General features: G+C 47.1%; 1 protein-coding gene across 7 annotated transcripts in view; it reads left to right on the forward strand.

Annotated features, from left to right (window-relative positions):
* CAMKK2 (calcium/calmodulin dependent protein kinase kinase 2) overlaps positions 1 to 19,452 on the forward strand; it is a 47,309-nt gene that overhangs the window by 17,351 nt on the left and 10,506 nt on the right. For 2 of the 7 annotated variants that reach the window (XM_042962882.1, XM_042962885.1), the window contains exons 3-14: positions 2,194 to 2,241; positions 2,918 to 2,971; positions 3,698 to 3,749; positions 4,110 to 4,243; positions 6,790 to 6,826; positions 12,727 to 12,748; positions 12,898 to 12,986; positions 14,122 to 14,378; positions 14,995 to 15,048; positions 17,135 to 17,208; positions 17,304 to 17,391; positions 18,539 to 18,667. In XM_042962882.1, the coding sequence (XP_042818816.1) occupies positions 2,194 to 2,241; positions 2,918 to 2,971; positions 3,698 to 3,749; positions 4,110 to 4,243; positions 6,790 to 6,826; positions 12,727 to 12,748; positions 12,898 to 12,986; positions 14,122 to 14,378; positions 14,995 to 15,048; positions 17,135 to 17,208; positions 17,304 to 17,391; positions 18,539 to 18,667 (1,038 nt within the window). The remainder of the gene's footprint in view (positions 1 to 2,193; positions 2,242 to 2,917; positions 2,972 to 3,697; positions 3,750 to 4,109; positions 4,244 to 6,789; positions 6,827 to 12,726; positions 12,749 to 12,897; positions 12,987 to 14,121; positions 14,379 to 14,994; positions 15,049 to 17,134; positions 17,209 to 17,303; positions 17,392 to 18,538; positions 18,668 to 19,452) is intronic. The other 5 variants (XM_042962883.1, XM_042962888.1, XM_042962886.1 and 2 more) reach the window with 3 other exon arrangements.

Raw genomic sequence — 19,452 nt, forward strand, 5'->3', positions numbered from 1 at the left:
GGGGGATGAAATCAACATTGGAGAGAAACAGTGCAACCAACCTAGTGAAGGGAGGGTTCTGTGAGCCGTGGAACACTATCCAGCAGATGAAAAGATACAGGTCTGTGTGTACACTCTGCCCTGGAACTGTCTCCAGTGATGTTGAGTGAGAAAAGAGGTTGAGAAGTGATTTAGTGTGACATCATTTTTGCCTCCCCAAAGCCCTATCCCAAAACAATGCTCTGTATTTTCAACAGGTGCACGTATGCGTGCATTTACATAGAAAAAGGCCTGGAAGTTTATACACCAAACTGACATCAAGGTTTGGGGAAAGGGTTAGAATTGGGGTGGCGGTGGGGCTCAAGGGAAGTGTTGGGCTTATTGGTAACACTTGAAGTTTTATTTTCTATTGTGTTTCTTTTCCCATTTTTACCTCTTTTTTCACTTCACATTTCCCCCCTAACTATATTGAGGTGTAACTGAAGTAAAACAAACCACATATTTCACGTGTACAATATGATCAGTTTTGATATATGCATACGTCTCTAAAAACATCACCCCAGTCAAGATCACAGACATTTCCAGCACACCCGACAACACATCCCTCCCTCCTCTTCCCCTTTCCCAGGTCACCGCTGACCTACTTTTTATCATCATAGATTAGTTTGCAAGTTCAAGAATTTTCTGTAAGTGGAATCATTTAGTATGCACTCTTTTTTTTTTTTGGCTTCGCTTCTTTGATGGCATAACAATTTTGAGATTTGTCTTTATTACTGCATGCTTCCTTTTTATTGCTGCCTAGCATTCCATTGTCTGCAATGGACCACTTTTTGTTTATCCGGTTACCTGTCAGTGGACTTTTGGGTTGTTTCCAGTATTTGACTATTACCAATAAAGCTGTTTCAAACATTTGTATGCAAGTCTGCACAGACACAAGTTTTCACATCTCTTGGATAAAGTTAGGAGCAGAATGGCTATGTCGTAGAGGAGGTGTTTGTTAAGAAACTACCCACTTGCTTTCCAAAGAGGCTGCACCATTTTAACTTCCTACTAGCAGTGTATAAAGGTTCTCCATGCCCTACATTCTGACATTTGGTATGGTCAGTCTTGGAGTTGAGCCAATCTAATGGGTATGGTGTTAATTTACATTTCCCCAATGAGTCATGATGTTAAGCCTCTTCTTTTTTTTTGAGCGTCTTTTCATGTGCTTACTGATCATTTGTATATCTTCTTTGGAGAACTGTCTTTTCAAGTCTTTTGCCCATTTTTGTTATTTTTTAATTAAAAATTTTTTTTAATGTTTATGAAAAGCATTTTAATGTTTTTAATGTTTATTTGAGAGAGAGAGATAGAGACAGAGCATGAACAGGGGAGGGGCAGAGAGAGAGGGAGACACAGAGTCCGAAGCAGGCTCCAGGCTCCGAGCTGTCTGCACAGAGCCCAACATGGGGCTAGAATTCCCAAACAGCAAGATCATGGTCTGAGCTGAAGTCAGCCGCCCAACCGACTGAGTCACGCAGGCACCCCATGCCCATTTTTAAATTAGGGTGTTGTTATTAATGAGTTTTTTGTGCTTTTTGTACAAAAAGAATCTTTGAGAAATCTTGTTAAGAAACCATTCTCTGCCCACAGTCACTCGGATTTTCTCCACTTGTGTTACTTTGTTTATATTGGACAACATAGTCCTTATATAGGATTACTTGTTTAATTTAAAATCAATGTTTTAGGAACACCTCTTTAAAAATGTGTATTAAAAGAGTACATACTGTATGATCACATTTTAAAAAATATATATTTTTTAACATTTATTCAGTTTTGAGACACCAAGAGAGACAGAGGTTGAGTGACAGAGGGGGCAGAGAGAGAAGGAGACACAGAATCTGAAACAGGCTCCAGGCTCTGAGCTGTCAGCACAGTGCCCGATGCGGGGCTCGAACTCATGGACTGTGAGATCATGACCTGAGCCAAAGTCAGACACTTAACCGACTGAGCCACTCAGGCTCCCCATATTTTTTACAATGTACAAAATCTGTGTTGTTAAAGGGCAGGGTAGTGGTCACCCTGGAGACGGGCCAGTGTCTGAGAGATGCTTCAGGGGGTCGGGAATATTCTCTTTCTTGATTTGGGTCCTGGTTCGTGTGTTTGTTTTGTGAAAAACGTATCTAACTGCAAACTTACAATTCATATTCTGTGTGTTTCTACTTAACATTGCAGGATTGTGTACAGCTGAATCAGTACACACTGAAGGATGAAATTGGAAAGGTAAATATCCGAGGAGCCAGGCTGGTTTTCTGCATCTACCAAGGATGTCTCAGATACGGTGGAGGGAACCTGCTGGAGCTGGGAGCGGGAACGAGTCCTTGGAGGCAAAGTTGTGGGGGAGGGTTTTGTCATCACTGGTCCATCTGGTTTATTTTCTTTTTACATCAAAATATTAATGTGTTTCTACAGAAGCCCAGACAGCTTTAAGGGAATAACATATCACCAACATTAGTGGTGGTGTTTTTTTTCTCCCTGAGGTACTCTCACATCTATTTTTGCTTTTATTTCAGCCAATGGGCAGTGTTATTGCAGGGGTAAAAAACTCAAATATCAATAGAAAGTAAGTGAGTAATATAAATGAACAAAGCCTACTAGGTGTAAGGTATTAGGGAGTGGAGAGGACTATGGCAAACTGTTGACATGTGGAGGTGATTATGGGTCCAGATCTTCTGATTTTTCTCAAAAGAAGCTGAGAATCTAGATTTTTATATCTGATCTTTCTGGTTTTAAATGTTGGCAACTCACTCAAACTTTCTAAAAACTGCAGATGCAACAAAATGTAATTGCATAGCAGATTTGGTAAATTGGCTGCCGGTTTGCAGCCCCTGTATTAGGGTCCTCATTTTGCAGATCATAACTTCTGGATAGTATGTCATGGGCATCTCCCTTTATCCAGGGCTCCTATGGCGTGGTCAAGTTGGCCTACAATGAAAATGACAATACCTATTATGTAAGTATCCACGTCCCCCTCTCCATCCCTGTCCTTTTCCAAAGCAAAACCCTCCTTTCCAGAATTTAGCTTCCTGAAAGATTTTCTTCGCTATTGTCTCATTTTATCCTTAGGTTGTTTCATTTTGTGCCTTAGGAAGGAAGTGATGTTCCCATTATACAGATGGGGAAATGGGGAGGCAAAGTGATCGGCTCGGAAAGAAAATGGATAAATTCAGCAAATGTCTCCTGTTCTTACTCTGAGCTACCATTTCTACATCCTTCACAGCACCAATCACCAGGTGGTAGTGAGGCAAATTGCCCTCGTTTGCCTTTGGAAGTCAGTCCAACTTGGGTTCAAATTCTGGCTCTCCCATTTGCCAGCTGTGTGTCCTTGGCCAAGTGACATCACACCCGAGCCTCAGTTTCCCCATGTGTAAAATAGCCAGTCTCTCGTCCATCACTCCAGCTGACTCATGTCTTGGTTTAGTTGTAGCGAGTCCCAAGGCTCATGGTCCCAGTCAGGAGAGCTAACCTGGAGCCTTGGAAGCACTCTCAGGGCTGAAGGGACCCTGGCAGTTCAGTTTCCAGCCTGCAGCTGCTTGACCCACTCCAATGACGAGGCGCTCACTACATCGTCCTGAGGCCACCAGGGCACCAAGAGCTTCGGCAGGCCTAGGAGTGGAAGGAGCTCTCTCTCTCCCTTCCTCCCCATTTTAACCAAGATATGGGGTCTTGTCTTTCACAGGCGATGAAGGTGTTGTCAAAAAAGAAGCTGATCCGACAGGCAGGCTTTCCACGTGAGTTTGGTGGGCCAGGCCTTTGTTCTTAGGTGCAGGGCTGGGGCAAGACAGAGAAGATCCCATTGAATGGTGTCCCCTACAGAGAGTGCCCAGGTAGATGCCCCAAAGACTCCTGTCACTGGGGCATGGGGCAGGAAGGAGGGTATTAACAGAAGGTTGAACAGGGGGCTGGGTCTCCATCCTCACTGATTTCCAGCAGCAGAGGAGACAGATGACAAGCAGGCTCCTTAAGGCCCCTGGGGACATCAGCCACTCCATCCCTGCCAAAACCCCCCCTACCCCCGACTTGGGTTGTCCCCTCTTCAGCTGCCATCTGCAGGGGAAAAGCTGTTTGCCCTGACCCTGTGTCTCCTCCAGGTCGCCCCCCGCCCCGAGGCACCCGGCCAGCTCCGGGAGGCTGCATCCAGCCTAGGGGCCCCATTGAGCAGGTGTACCAGGAAATCGCCATCCTCAAGAAGCTGGACCACCCCAATGTGGTAAAGCTGGTAGAGGTGAGCTGGGAGGCCAGGGAGGAGGGAGGCAGGGATAGTGATGGTCCAGTCTCGGCTCTGTTATTACCCACATGCCACACCACTAGTTTCTAGGGAGAGCCGCTCCACGTTAAACAGCTTATTGCAAGGCTGGGTACTAGTTATTGCTCCCGACTCCTTGACTGCTGTTCTTTCATATTATTCTCACCCTTTCCTAAGACTATTTATTACTTCCATTTTATAGATAAAGGAATTGAGGGTCAGAGCGATACTGAAACTTGCCCGTTACCCATTTCTGTCTCTTTATTTATATATATAGATATAAGATAGATATAGATATAATATATATATGTTATATCTGTATCTTACATGCCTGTATTTCTATCTATATTTGTATATATTATAATATAATATACTGTATATATATAAGTATACTGTATATATATATAATATTAGCACAAAAACAACTCTATACATGTAAACAAATGGATGTGGCTGTGTTCCAATAAAACTTTATTTACAAAAACAGGCAGAGGCAGAGGGCCAGATTTGGCTTGCATGCTATATTTGCCATCTTCTGTTCTAGATCAGTAGTTCTCAAAGATTTTGGTCTTAGGATTCCTGTATGTTCTTCAAAATTATTGAAGACCCCAAAAAAGTTTTGCTTATGTGGGTTGTATTTATTATTATTTGCCACATCAGAATTTAAAACTGAGAAGTTTACAAATTATTTATTAATTCATTTAAAAACAACAATAATCCCATTATGTAGCAATATATTTTTATGAAAAGTAACTATATTTTCTGGAAAACTGTGGTGAGAAGAGTGGCATAGTTCTACATTTTTGCAAAGTTTTGTTGTTTATGTGTGGCTTAATAGAAGATGGTTGGATTCTCATATCTGCTTCTGCATTCAGCCTCTTGTGACCTCGCCTGTGATGTGGTTTCTGGTTTCTCTACTAATAGAGAATGAGAGTGGAAAGGGCAAATATTATCTTAGTTTTAGAGTGAAAATAGTTTTGACCTCATGAACTCTGAGAAAACATCTTGGGGATCCCTAGGAGTCCCCGAGCCACATGTGGAGCACCTCTGGTGTAGATGACAGGACTTATAAGCAGCATGTGATAAAGCATGTCACTGGACACGTGTTCGCAGTGTTTGCGGGAGCATGGAGTGCCAGCAGCCAGCCGACCCAAATGGCTGAGGAAGGCTTCTCAGGAGAAGGGATATTTGAGACGGTCCCGGTAGTTCCCTGGATGGAGACAACAGGGAAAGATGGGGAAGGGCATCACAGAGGGAGGAACAACATGTGCAAAGGGCTGGTGGCCTCTATTTGGGGGTATACCCCTGTCTTTGGTGGGTGTGAGGGTTAGCAGCCGTGCCTTGACTGGGGCTTGTCAGGTGCAGAGCTCTAGGTAGGCCAGGCCCTGGGTCTGGCTCCTCCCACTGGGTAGGGCTTAGGGCTCCAGGTTGGCTGCCCTGGGCTTCTGCCTAGGGTAAATCTCTTTCTCGTCCTGTGGATGTTGGTTGGCTGGGGAAGGTGAGGACGATGTGGGAAGAGGCGGGAAGACCAGTCCAGCCAAGGAGCCTGCCTTTGTTTCTTCTCAAAGGAGAGAGATGGTGGCTGCAGGCTATCTCCACTTGTCACACTGTCTCACAGTGTCAATTCACTGATGCTTGAGTCACCCATCTTAGAGGAAGCCCAAAGACACCTGTTTAGTGAGTGGCTCTGGGTCCTGACAGGATCTCCCCTCTCCCCACTGCCCTGTGGCATCTGAACTCTTCATCCAAGGCTGTTTGCCAGCCTGTTAGTCTAATGCATCAGACATTCTGAGCACCTGCTATGTAACTTTGTCCTGTACAGGGCACCACGGAGGCAAATGAGGTGGATACAGCCCTTTGCAGAGAGGGGGAGATATAGAAATAAATGACGAGATGAAAGCAGGATGGCCATGAGAGGAGGACAGAGAGAATGTGCCATGGATGTTCTGGGCAGGGAGACGTCCTTTTCTGCAGGGGCAGGAGGTTATGGGGGCTCTTCGTGGAGGAGTCAGAAGAGCCCAGACAGGATTTGAATTTTCACCCTGTGGATCAGTCCATTGTCTCCTAGGAGAGAGGGGGGATTCTTATTGAAGCTGAGACATTTTCCAGGGGAGAAGTTAAAAACAATTAAAAAAAAAAAGTAATTTACGACTCCCAACGTGGGGCTCAAACTCATGGTCCCAAGATTAAGAGTTGCATGCTCTACCGACTGACCCAGCCAGGCGCCCCCATTTCCCAGGGGAGGACTTTTTCCTCTCCTTTTTGTAATCTCCTTTCTGGGGGAGGTTTTGGACCCTTGAGGATTGGGCTAGAAGGTGTTTATTTTCCAGATGGCCATTTGGATCGCACACACTGTTTTTTTTCCTGTGCCCTTCATCGAAACCAGGAAAGCCAGTGGAAAGCACAGCCCTTCTGGTGGCAAATGCAGTCCCGTGGCTGCTGCTTCCCCCCTGCTCATATCATTTCCCTCTCTTCCTCTCCCCTGCTCTGTGTTTCCGGCCTGTTCCATGTGGCTGTGCCAATAGGTCCTGGATGACCCCAACGAGGACCATCTGTACATGGGTAAGAGAGCCCTTGCCTTCCACTGCCCCTGCTCAGGCAGTTGCACCTGCCAAAGCTCAGGGGTCCTCTCGAGCAACCCCTGCCCCTGGCATCTCCCCCCGAGGACAGACAGCTTCCCCTTTCCCGCTGAGGCTGGGCCCCACAGTGAGCCACAGGGTGAGGCTGCTGCTTTACTTTGAAGCAGGAGGTAGAAGGGAGTGCTTGCTGGGACTTTATGGGGGGGGAGCTGTTTATTCATTTGCAAATGTTTATTGAGCACCTGCTAATGCTGGGCAGGTTCAAGGCACTAAGGATGCATTGGTGAGTGAGAAAGTTGAGGCTTCTGCTCTTTAGAAGCTGACATTTTAGTCAGGGAAGACAGATAGTCAACAACTAAATAAACCAGTTAACTTCAGGTAGATCCTCTGAAGAAGGTTAAAGAGGATGACATGAGAGAGAGGGACTGAGGGGCCACGTCACATACGGGGTGATGATTTGGTACCTGAATGTCAAAGACACAGCCCTGTTACATCGGGGGAAGAGCATTCCAGGCATAGGGAACAGCAAGTGCAAAGGCTCTGAGGCTGGTGAGAGCTTAGTGTGTTTGAGAAGAACGTGGGTGGGACAGGGTAAACCAGGGAGAGGGGATGGGGGTGAGGTTGGAGAGCCTAAGAGGCCACAGTGGGGCATTCGGAGGCTTGGAGGGCACTGCACAAAGAAACAGAAGGACTCAGGCATGTCCTCAGAGACTTGATTTTTTTTTCAACGTTTTTTTTTTAATTTTATTTTTGGGACAGAGAGAGACAGAGCATGAACGGGGGAGGGGCAGAGAGAGAGGGAGACACAGAATCGGAAACAGGCTCCAGGCTCCGAGCCATCAGCCCAGAGCCTGACGCGGGGCTCAAACTCACGGACCGCGAGATCGTGACCTGGCTGAAGTCGGACGCTTAACCGACTGCGCCACCCAGGCGCCCCCTCAGAGACTTGATTTTTAAAAACTGGTGAAGATGTGGGGGAGCCCTGACTGTAGGTACTGATGAAGGAAGAAAGGGCAGGACTAATTCAAAACTGGACCGCAGACTGTTGGGTCCAGGAATGCATGATCAATAGGTTATATGTCCTTACAACTTGGCTTGGTGGGCATTCACATGAGCCTGTGCATTTCAAGTGGGTACAGATGACAGCTGGGAGGGGTACCAAGGAGGTGAGGGGAGTGGGCGTGGCCAAGCCCAGACTAGAATCCAGAAGTCTCCTGGATGAGCATGAGGATGATCCTGGGATAATCTTATGTTGCACAGGAGTGATTGGTCATCTGGGGTCTGGTTTGAATGGGTGTGGTTTGAAAACAGAGCTCAGTTTCTCCTCATGTAATTGCTGTGGTTCAGTTCCAAGAGAATGTTGTAGCTTAGGACATTTTATTTTTCATTCCCCCTCCTCTTCCCCTTTCCAGGTTTTTCCTATGAAAAATGTAAGCCTATAGAAAAGCTGAAAAAATAGTACAGTGAATGCCTGTATATCTTCCACCCAGAGTCAGCAGTTAATAATTTTTTGTCATATTTGCTGTATCAGTCTAGCCATGCACCCATCCATTTCTTTTTCTTTTTTTTTTTTTTTTGCTGAACTGTCCAAAAAGTAAATTAGCAGACATCTTGACACTTCAGGCCATAAATACTTCAGTGTGCATCTCACATAAGAACATTCTCTTAGGTGGTCACAATACCATTATTACATTTGAAAAAGTTAACTTCAGTTCCCTAAGAGCATCTAGTGTGCATTCCATGTTCAAATTTTAGAACTTTAAAAACCTTTCTGAAGAAACAATTTAGAAGCTCCACAGTAAATAACATCAGATGTTAACTTTAAAAAATTATGTGAGAAAGAAACATTATTAAACTCTGAACAATACAGACTTGCAATATTTCCCAAATGTGGTATCATCACCACTTTATTTTTTTTAAGTTTATTTATTTTATGTATTTATTTAAGTTTATTTATTTTGAAAGAGAGAGAGAGAATGAACAGGGGAGGAATAAATGGGGGGGTGGGGAGAGACAGAGGATCTGAAGCGGGTTCTGCATTTGACAGCAGATATCCTGATGCAGGACTTGAACCCACGAATGTGAGATCATGACCTGAGCTGAAGTTGCATGTTTAACCGACTGAGCCATCCAGGCGCCCCTACCATCACCACTTTAAATATATGAGATGATTTTAAGTGATACACGGATAGACATTTAAAAAACCTTTTTAGATTTAATTTACCATTGTGTAGGAAAAACTATAGTGGCACAATAACTCTTGATTTCATGGATGTCATTACCCAGGATAAAGCTCAAAGTTTTTAAACTGAGTCATTTAAAGAAAAATATGAAACAAATAATAGTTTATGTGGTACATAGATATGGCCAGATGATAAACATATTAGGCAAATGAGTGAAGTTTAGGGAGCTATAGCAGATGTCATAAAATATAAAAGATAATTTTTGTCCCAGAATGGCATTCCCAGCACAATTTGCTCACTTGGGGCTCCTGACAGGACTCTGCATGGCTTTTGTCTATTTTTGGGGAGTTTGGTTGTTCATTCAACAAACATAATTTGTTCTAGGTTTATCAGAAAACAAAAAAGAACACTCTGCCCTCAGGGCACTTTGTTGCTCTCATGACAGATGGACACCGTCAGTGCTTAAATATTATGCTTAGCCTTGGAAGGTGACAACACCATGGAAAAAAGTAAACCTGAGCAGGGTCAGGGGAACCAGGAGTTCCAGTTTGGGGGACTGGGAAATAGGGTGGCTCCTTGAGATGCTTCACCAGGGTGACATTTGTGCAGGACAGTGGGGAACAGATGGCAGAGGACATTTTATACCATTGTAAGACTTTGTCTTTTGCTGTGAGCAAGAAGGCAGCCATTGGAGGGTTTTGAGCAGAGTTGAATGAGTATAAAAAGAACCTGACCCAAGCTTGAAAGAGGAGTTTCCTAAGCCATTCGAATCAGGCAACTTCATCGACAGAGTTTTTCTCTTTTTGAGGCAGCAGTGTAGAAAGGAGCTAGCCTGACTTTGGGTATGTGATTCTAGTGAAAGTCCTGACATGGTTAGTTTTTAGTTTCCAGGCACAGACGTGTGTCGAGGATAGACAGGGTAGCACATGAGACTGAGTAGCAGGTATCAGCAAGGGTCCTACAGCTGCAGGCCTGACCCCCAGATAGTGTGGTCAGTATTTCTAGAGGCTAAAAACTCCCCACCCATTGTTCAGCCGTAGAAGGGGGTTAAACTATTAGTGACTGAGAATAGACCTGTTTCAACAGGCTGCCTTCTTCCAGGCCAACTAAATTATGGTGCTTGGGAATAAGCACAGAAATTCATGAAGCAGCTCTTGAAAGTCAAGTCTTCCATAATGAAGGTGGGATAGGCCGGAGCTGAGGGGACCAGAGCTCCTGTCTTGGACACCTTACCTTCAGTGCCATTGCTTTTGTTTCTAACCACATCCTGAAGCCACGGCAGATCTGCCCCAGCTCAGGTTTGCCCAACACTGGTTGATGAGCCTGAAGACAGGAAAGGGCCTTAGGGAGTTAAGTTCCTTTCTGGTCAGAACCTTTAAGCTTCCTTTTTATTTTATTTTATTAAAAAGTTTTTTTTTGTTTAATGTTTATTTTTGAGAGAGAGAGACAGAACACGAGCAGGGGAGGGGCAGAGAGAGAGAGAGACACACACACACACAGAATCCCAAGCAGGCTCCAGGCTCTGAGCTGTCAGCACAGAGCCCAACACGGGGCTCAAACTCATTAACCATGAGATCATGACCTGAGCCAAAGTCAGATACTTAACCAACTGAGCCACCCAGGTGCCCCATTTTATTTATTTATTTTTTTATTTTTAAGTAGGCCCTACACCCAGCATGGAACCCAACGTGGGTCTTGAACTCATAACCCTGAGATCAAGATCTGAGCTGAGATCAAGAGTCAGATGCTTAACTGACTGAGCCACCCAGGCGCCCCTAAGCTTTATTTTTTATCTGAGGAGCTGGCTCTTTTCCCTCAACCACCTTAGCCCTTGGAGATCTTTGAAACAACCTTTTGGTTTCTTCTATAAGAAACTCCAATGTGGGTAGATGATTTCAGAACAACAGACAGCTCCAGAGTCCTTTTCCACTTGAGTTTGAAATTCACTGTGTGAATTTTTCACTTCTTAAAGGACAGCTTCATGGTCCCAGTTATGTTTGTTCAAGCAGGACAAAATTGAAATAACTATGAGACATGACCTAGTAACTCTGCTCTTAGGTATTTACACCCCAAAGAACTGAAAACAGATATCCACCCAAGTACTTGCACATGAATGTTATAGCAGCACTATTCACAATAGCCCAAATGTGGAAACAACCCAAATGTTTGTTAGCTGATGACTGGATACACAAAATGTTGCATATCCACAGTGGAATATTAGTCAGCCATAAAAAGGAAGGAAGTACTGACACGTGATACAGTGTGGATGAACATTAAGTAAAAAAGCCAGTCACAAAAGGTCACTTAGCATATGATTCCATATATGTGAAATTTCCAGAAAAGGCAAATCCGTAGAACAGAAATCTGGTTAGTGGTTGTGGGGGAGGGGGTTGGGAGGAGGGGAATGGCTGCTAATGGGCACAGGGTTTCTTTTTGAGGGGGTGAAAATTTTTTGGAACTAGGTAGAGGCAATAGTTGCACAACACCGTGAACACTAAATGCCACTGAATTGTAAACTTTAAAATAATTTTATGTTTTGGAAATTTCACCTCTATTTAAAAAAAATTTTTTTTTAATGATTTTATTTATTATTGAAGGAGAGAGAGACAGAGCATGAGCGGGGGAGGAGCAGAGAGAGAGGGAGACACAGAATTTGAAGCAGGCTCCCGGCTCTAAGCTGTCAGCCCAGAGCCCGACGCGGGGCTCGAACTCACGAACTGTGAGATCATGACCCGAGCCGAAGTCGGACGCTTAACCGACTGAGTCACCCAGGCGCCCCTCACCTCTGTTTTTAAAAATGCAAAAAACAAAACAAAAAGCCCCAACAACAACTTGTGCATTCCCTGAACACAGCTTAGCTAACTTGGTGGTTTGGAGCGGGGATCCCACACACATACAGGACTGGGAAGAAGCTCACACAGTGGGAGTCGTCTACACATTGTGCGTGAATGGGAGCCAAGCAGGGACCTGTTTAAGAGGAAGGGGATGGGCCCTTGAAGGGTGAGGAAATCTCCACCCCCACCTCTTGCTCCAAGTCTTGTTTTGGATCGAGAGTCACGGGGATGAGTCTGATGGTGCCAAGTGTGGGGTGTCGAGGAGTTGGAAGAATCTACAAGCATTGTTGGTCTGTAGCCTGACGCAGCCTGGCGGTGTGGAGGAGGTGGGAGTTTCTTGAACCAAACATGTTCTTGTTTCTTGAACCCAAACTTTCCAGGGGTTCTGAAGACCCCTAGGGCTACTTCTTTGTGTCTAAGTAAAGAGAAATTGGGTTGTGTCCCCTTAGACCTGTTCTTTGGCATAAGGTGTCTCGGGACCTGACTTAAGAGGACATAGTTTAGTATCACTTGTATCCCTGGAATCTCCAAGGTGTGAGTGGAGAGAAGAAAGGAGCCCGTGAGCCATCCCCACCTGTGTCCCATCTGCCTGCTTTGTTTTCCCCTGGCTGTAAGGTCCTTGGCTGTTTTGAGGATGAAAAGTACAGCCAGACGGGGGGTCCCAGGGACATCAGAAATCTCTGACCCCTAGTTTCCTAAGTAAGACCTTGACCAGTTTGGGCTGAGTGAGCTGTTCCTTTCCCCGGCCCCAATATTCATTTCTGTGTTTCTTGGTGTTTTTATGGACATTAGGGAGGTAGAGGAGGAAGAGGAAGGTGGATTTCCAATTTCCCAATGTAACAGTTTACCCTTTCTCTTCCCTACAGTGTTTGAGCTGGTCAACCAAGGGTGAGTGTCCCCCTTCCTGGTGGGTATGACGCCTGAAACTTCTCGAGCTGCAGGAGCTTCTTGAGTGAGGTGGTGCTTGGTTCTGCTGGTGAAAGAGGGCGAAGGCCAGTGTGTGTGGTTTGCTTCTCATGCATGTGTTGACCTTTCAGGCCTGTGATGGAAGTGCCCACCCTTAAACCACTCTCTGAGGACCAGGCCCGTTTCTACTTCCAGGACCTGATCAAAGGCATAGAGTACCGTAAGCGGGGGCCTGTGGGAGGATTCTCAGTCAGGGGTGGTTAGCATCCCAGCTAGTGGATGGCAAGTGAGAAAGTGGAATTTCCCTCCTGGAGTGCAGGCAGATGGGTGGGAAACAGAATTGTCTGAGATGCAGTCGTGGACAGCTGCGGAAAGCCATGCTCTTGATGAGCAGAAACCCTTCTTTCTGCCACAAAAATTAAGAGCAATAGCGATAGTGGCCATTTTCCCTGGCACTTTCTGTGTGTACCAGGCACTGTTAGGGGCTCTATTCGCATTGTCCCTTATTCCCAGCAGCCCTGGGATAGAGATCCTGTTAAACCTCCTGGAACCTAAGTTTTCTCATCTGTAAAATGGGAATAAAGTATCTCTCACCAGGTTGAAATCAGCCAGTACATATTAGTAGTTCAGATTGGCAGGTGTCCTTTCTGCTTCTGGTTGTTAAACATTTTGTCCTTTAACCTGGCCTATCACGTAGTATTGTCATGAGATTTAAATGGGGTCCGTGAGAAGCACTTAACATGGGGCTAGGCCCCCGACTGGGCACTCAACAAATAGAGCTGCTGGCCCTATTACTTAACTGACTGAGCCACCCAGGTGCCGCCCTGCTGGCCCTATTACTGATACCATCATCATCATCACCACTACCCCCAAAGAAATGCAGTTGAGTCTTCCAGACTGTAGGATTGTTCTCTCCTATGGGTTGACATCCAGGCAGGAACAAGTTAAGCAAGTCCCCAATCCTATTTTGTGGCCCACACTTCCATTGGATCGGCTCCAGTCATTGTTGGTGTGGTGAGCAGGTTGAGTGTTGGCATTAGTAGGTGAAAATATGTTTGACTGTCACAAGTCTTGAGACTTCTAGCTGGAAGCCAGCCAGACTCAGCAGAAACTCTCCAGGCACCGTCGGCACCCACAACTTAGACTAGCAGGCAGTTACTAATTATTATTGGCAGTCAGTGTTCCACTACTTCTTTCTGAAGATGGGAGAACTTCCTTAAAGACACTCTTTCTCCCTTATCTTTTAAAGCTGTGGGTATCCGGCAGGTTTGGGAGGGGGAGGCTGGGAGAGGCCTGGGGCTGTGAGAGAGCTGAGGGGTCCATATCTGTGTTTCTGGATTCCGTGGGCCACATAGAGCTCCTCACATGGTGTTCCTGCCTCCTCTCCCGTCTGGTGTCCGCCCTATCCCCAGTACACTACCAGAAGATCATCCACCGGGACATCAAACCTTCCAACCTGCTGGTGGGAGAAGATGGCCACATCAAGATTGCCGACTTTGGCGTGAGCAACGAGTTCAAGGGCAGTGATGCGCTTCTCTCTAACACCGTGGGCACACCTGCCTTCATGGCGCCTGAGTCGCTCTCAGAGACCCGGAAGATCTTCTCTGGGAAGGTAGGTGTGGACCTGCCTGAGATGCGGAGCTCTGTCGATTTAAGGGGCAAAAATCCAACTCACACTGGCTTAAACTGAATCCACTGGATCATGTAGATGAAGAGTGGCATCCGGCTTGGCTAGATACAGGGATTCAGTCAGAAATCCATCTCTCCATCTCTCAACTGTTTTCTTGAGCTGGTTTTCTGCCCAGGTAGGTGGGTCACCTACAGCTCCAGGCTGCTTTCTATCAGCTTACCAACCTCAGAGGAAAGAACATTCTTCTTTCTGAAGAGCCCTAGCAAAAATCTTGGGGTTGGCTCTGATTGGCTCAGCCTGGGGTCATGTGCCCATCTTTGAACCAATCACTGTGGCTGGGGGAAGTGGTGTTCTTATTGGCCAGGCCTGGGTCATGTGCCTATCCTTAAGCCAATCACAATGGCTGGGGGAAGTGAAGCTCTTATTGGCCAGGCTTGAGTGGGGTGGGATCAATCTCACCTTAACTCCCTGGATCAGGAGTCAAGAAGGGGTGATTCCTTAGAGGAAGGCAAGAAGCTTTGATTCTTGGTGGGGCAGAAGCATTAGACACCCCTCACTGCCCCCTGTTCCCTTACACGAAGCTCTCTTTTTCTTACAGGCTTTGGATGTTTGGGCCATGGGTGTGACGCTGTACTGCTTTGTGTTTGGCCAGGTAACAGGGTGGGGTGTCCTGTGTCCTGAGTGTTGCTAGGCGGCCCCCTGGTTAATAGTTACCCTTGCAGGGAGACTGCTTATTCATTGAGTTGTATCATTCCATTTCCACAGTTGGACCTGAATATGGAAAGGATGGCTTTCCAAATGTACCTGCCTGTATGTAGTAGTCATATCTGTGAAGAATGATCTGTTAAAATAGAAGGGTTAGCATGAGGTTCCAGAGGTGGTAAATAGTTGATGAAGTTAGGGCAAGAACCACAAATGTGCTACCTCTCTTCCCACTCCTGAACGAGAGACCCATATCACAAATCAATAGCTGCCCTCTTTCTTCCTGAGCTTAGGACTGCTTTGATGTGCTTCTCAGCAGTGTTCCCAGAAGTTGTTGTTTGGAGGGATAGAATTGGAATGGAAGTGAAAATCCATTTGTCATTATTGATTTAGGGAGTTCTGTCTTGTCTCTCTGTTGTTTTATATTATTGATTTTTAGGAACTTCAGTTTTTAACTCTGAAGTTCAGATTAATTATGTGAGCAATAAAAACGTGGACTTTTCCTGTCCATGAACTTGTGGCTTTGTTGAGGAAAGCTTAAGAAACTGGTCTCATGGTTTATAATATCTTCCCTACCAGTGTTTGCTCAGATAATTTTTAATCATATAGCAAAGTTGAAATAACTGTGGTAAACACCCACACAGCCACACCTGCATTCTACCATAAACAATTCACGCTGCTTGCTTTATCACGTGTCTGTCCTTCTTCAACCTTATTTTTTTTTATGCATTTTAGAGTAAGTTGCTAAGATCTCTACACTTCCTCCATATGCTTCAGAATGCAGTCATCAGCCAGAGCTCATAAGTTTTTTGTGGTTCTCCCCTGCCCGCCCCCCCCCCCCCCCGCCCGCTTAGGGGTAAAGTCTACATATAATGAAATGTACAGATCTTAAGTGGTTAATGATGAGTCTGTCAAATGGATATACCTGTGCAATCCAAACTCCGATCTCAGGTAACTGCTCTTAATGAAATAATTTTCCTTGGACAGGAGTGGACCAGGTCCCATTCTGTGACCTTTTCCAACCTTCTGAGCACCCCACATAAAGTCTTCTTTTTCCAGCACGATACCTGAGCTCCTCCTCCTGGGTCAGGTCCTCCACTGAGTGAGAGCATTGATTGTCACCTGGGAGGTGGTGCATGAACAGGCTTCACAGTCAGCCCAATCTAGACTAAATCCCAGCTCTGCACTGCTTAAGACATGCCACCTCTGTGAGCTTCTGTTTTTCTCTTCTGTAAAATGAGAAGAGTATTTATTATTTCTTAAGGCTCTGAGAGCATCATCAGAAATAATTTAAGCATTCATTAACTCAACAGGTATTTATCAAAACACTGCTTTGCACCAGGGATGTTCCTGGGCCCTGGAGAATAAGCAGGAAGCAAGACAGATGAACATCCCTACCCTCTTGGAGTTGATGTTCCCAGTGCAAGAATTAAACAATAAGCAAATACAAATGTAATATAACGTCAGGCATAGGTGCTCTGATGAAAAATCACATGGCATTGAGGGGAACGGTCTGCTTTAGATAGGAGCTCGGGAAGGCCTCCCTGAGAAGGTGAGCTTTGATCAGAATGATGGGAGAAAATGAGCCATGTAGTTGGTGGGAAGAACATTTCAGGCAGAGGGGCAGCCAATGAAGTATTGGTTCTGAGAAACATCAGTACAGAGCCTGGGCCAGGTTAAGCCCTCACCAGTCACTGCTGTTGCTGCTACATCTTATGTATTGTTCTTAGTATTTATTGTTTCCCGGGCAGGTGGGTGGGGAGGAGTATTTGCTTCTGTATGAGTAGGTAAAGTAAAGCACAGCTACAGAGGAAAGTCACAGTGTGATTGGGAAGGGCTGTAGCCCTTCTGGAAGTCCATTCCTGGTTCTTCTAGAACTTGGGGGCATGGGAAGTGCTTCCTCACTAGACTGGGCTACTGCAGGGACATTTATTTCTCTGCTGTAACCCATGTGGAGTGACGCCAGCACGTGGCAGCCCTTGCAGACTGATGTGCCAGCCAGTGACGGCTACTCTGTCCCTGACTTCTCTTCATAGTGCCCGTTCATGGACGAGCGGATCATGTGTTTACACAGTAAGATCAAGAGTCAGGCCCTGGAGTTTCCAGATCAGTGAGTATTGCCTGTCTGTCCCAAGTCATCTTCCTCGCCAAGCCCTTGGTGGTCCTGTGTATGTTTTCCACCCTTGATGTGTCTTCCACCCCCAGGCCTGACATAGCTGAGGACTTGAAGGACCTGATAACCCGCATGTTGGACAAGAACCCAGAATCAAGGATTGTGGTGCCAGAAATCAAGGTACCTGGGGGCCACTGCTCTTCCATGGGATGTGCACCAGGGGTCTGGCCTATGTCCTCTGCTTGGAATTGTTTGGCTCAACCCTGCCTCAGCCAGGCCCCATGCCCCTCCATCCACAGTGCTGCGCCCTCCTTGGCACCACTGCCCTCCCATGCCCTCGGTGTCTGGGCCACTAGGTGCTGGTGGTGGTAGGGTGTGGGGAGGAGGGTTTGGACTCATGTTCACTGTGATTGTGGAATTGGGATCTGCTGTCAGTGGGGTAGCCAGTGCTCACTCCGATTGGCTTGGGCTGATGGCATCCACCCTCCAGACTGGGGCCTCTGTATGCTCCACACCCTGGCTGCTGAAGTCCTGGGCCCTTTCCTTGACCCTCCCCATCCCTTTGAAGAATCTCAGTGAGGGTGGAAGGAAATTAGTGAGCAATCTGACACCCCCAGAACCTGCTGAATTCCATTTTTTGCAGAAAGCACTGTTAGGAGAGACCCCTGTCCACCCACTACACCCTGGCCAATGCCATATACATGCACATATCTGACTCTTTAAGAAATCTAGAGGTTTCCTTCAGGAACTCCTAGGCATCTAGCTAACTAGCATTTGAGGAGAAGGAGGCCATATGGTTACAGATAAGGACTTGGACCCCAGGGGTGGGTAGTGGGATGGGAAAGACCCCTGCCTGGGTCCTTTCCTGACTGTGTCCTTCTAAGTGGTCTCACTGTGCCTCCCTAAGCCTCTCTTTCCCCTTCTGTGAAATGGGGAGGATCTGCCTGCTCTGAACAGAGCCTTCCGGGCATGAAGGAGAGTTGCTGAGGGGTGATGGGTGCTCCTTGGGCACCATGAAAGGCAGATGCTGAATCTGATCACTTCTGTCAAGACCTGGGCCAGCTGGAGAATGCAGTCTGGCGCATACCCCGGCCTGGTGGCTCCTTCCCATTCTCTGTCTCTCTGTCTTTTCCACGTTTCCTCGCATTTCGCTCACCCCCCACCCTCTGCCTGGCTTGCCAGCTCTCTTGCATGCCTGACCTCAGGCCACCACCTCTGCCCTCCCGCATTTCCTCCCTGGCTCTGCTCGCTGGCAGGGCCTTGGTTTTGCTCTCCGGCCTCTGCGAGCTGGCCGCCTGCCCCTCACCCCTCCTGTCATTCGTTGAAGCTGCACCCCTGGGTCACGAGGCACGGGGCGGAGCCGTTGCCATCGGAGGACGAGAACTGCACGCTGGTCGAGGTGACCGAAGAGGAGGTCGAGAATTCGGTCAAACACATTCCCAGCCTGGCGACCGTGGTAAGGCGGGACGGACCACTGACCGAGCACAGGGACAGCCTGAGGCGGGCCGGCGAGGACAGGCCGGGACACAGGCGGGCATCTGAGAAGCAGATATTGGGCCTGAGAGTCAGGGGATGGCCGGGTCTGTCCCTCACCCACAGCCACCAGCCTCTCGGCCTTGGTCACACACACATCAGACCAGGAGGCCCCTGCATCTTGTAGCTTTAGTTCTGTCTCCAGACAGGTCCTGTGTTACTATGCAGAGGGGTAGCTCCTCTCCACAGATCCTACTGTCCCTTCTGGAATTCCTGCTGTCAGAGCATGTCAGGTGGAGCAGGAGGAGGACCAGGGCAGGTGCTAGGGGTGGGAGTTAAAGCTGAGGTCTCCAAGGTGGGATTCGTATCTGCTGGCTCTTCAGGCTCCAGAGTGGACGGCTTAGCTAATCTCACATCTGCTGTGTGGGCAGCTACCAGGGCTAGGGGCATGGGCTCCCAATTCATGTGCTCAGGAGCTCCTGGGCCCCTTTTATGGCCTGACATTTGGGTTCTGACCCAGGAAAAACGAGCCAGAATGTGGAATCCTCAGGCTTAACCTTGGGGACTCTGGGAATCGCCCACTTGCCAATCCCCTCCCTGCCTAGGGGGGCATCTGGCTCCAGGAGGGAGACCAGTATCCTCAAGGTCCTGGGGTCAGGGCTGCAGTCCCAGGGGCAGAATCCACCCCACTATGGCCATCTTGAAAACCCTGGGGTGTGTCTGGCCAACGTCGGCCCCAGCAGGCAGGCAGGGCCCTGGGCTCTGGCC

This window comes from Panthera tigris, chromosome D3 (assembly GCF_018350195.1).
Source record: "Panthera tigris isolate Pti1 chromosome D3, P.tigris_Pti1_mat1.1, whole genome shotgun sequence".
Lineage (NCBI taxonomy): Eukaryota > Metazoa > Chordata > Mammalia > Carnivora > Felidae > Panthera > Panthera tigris.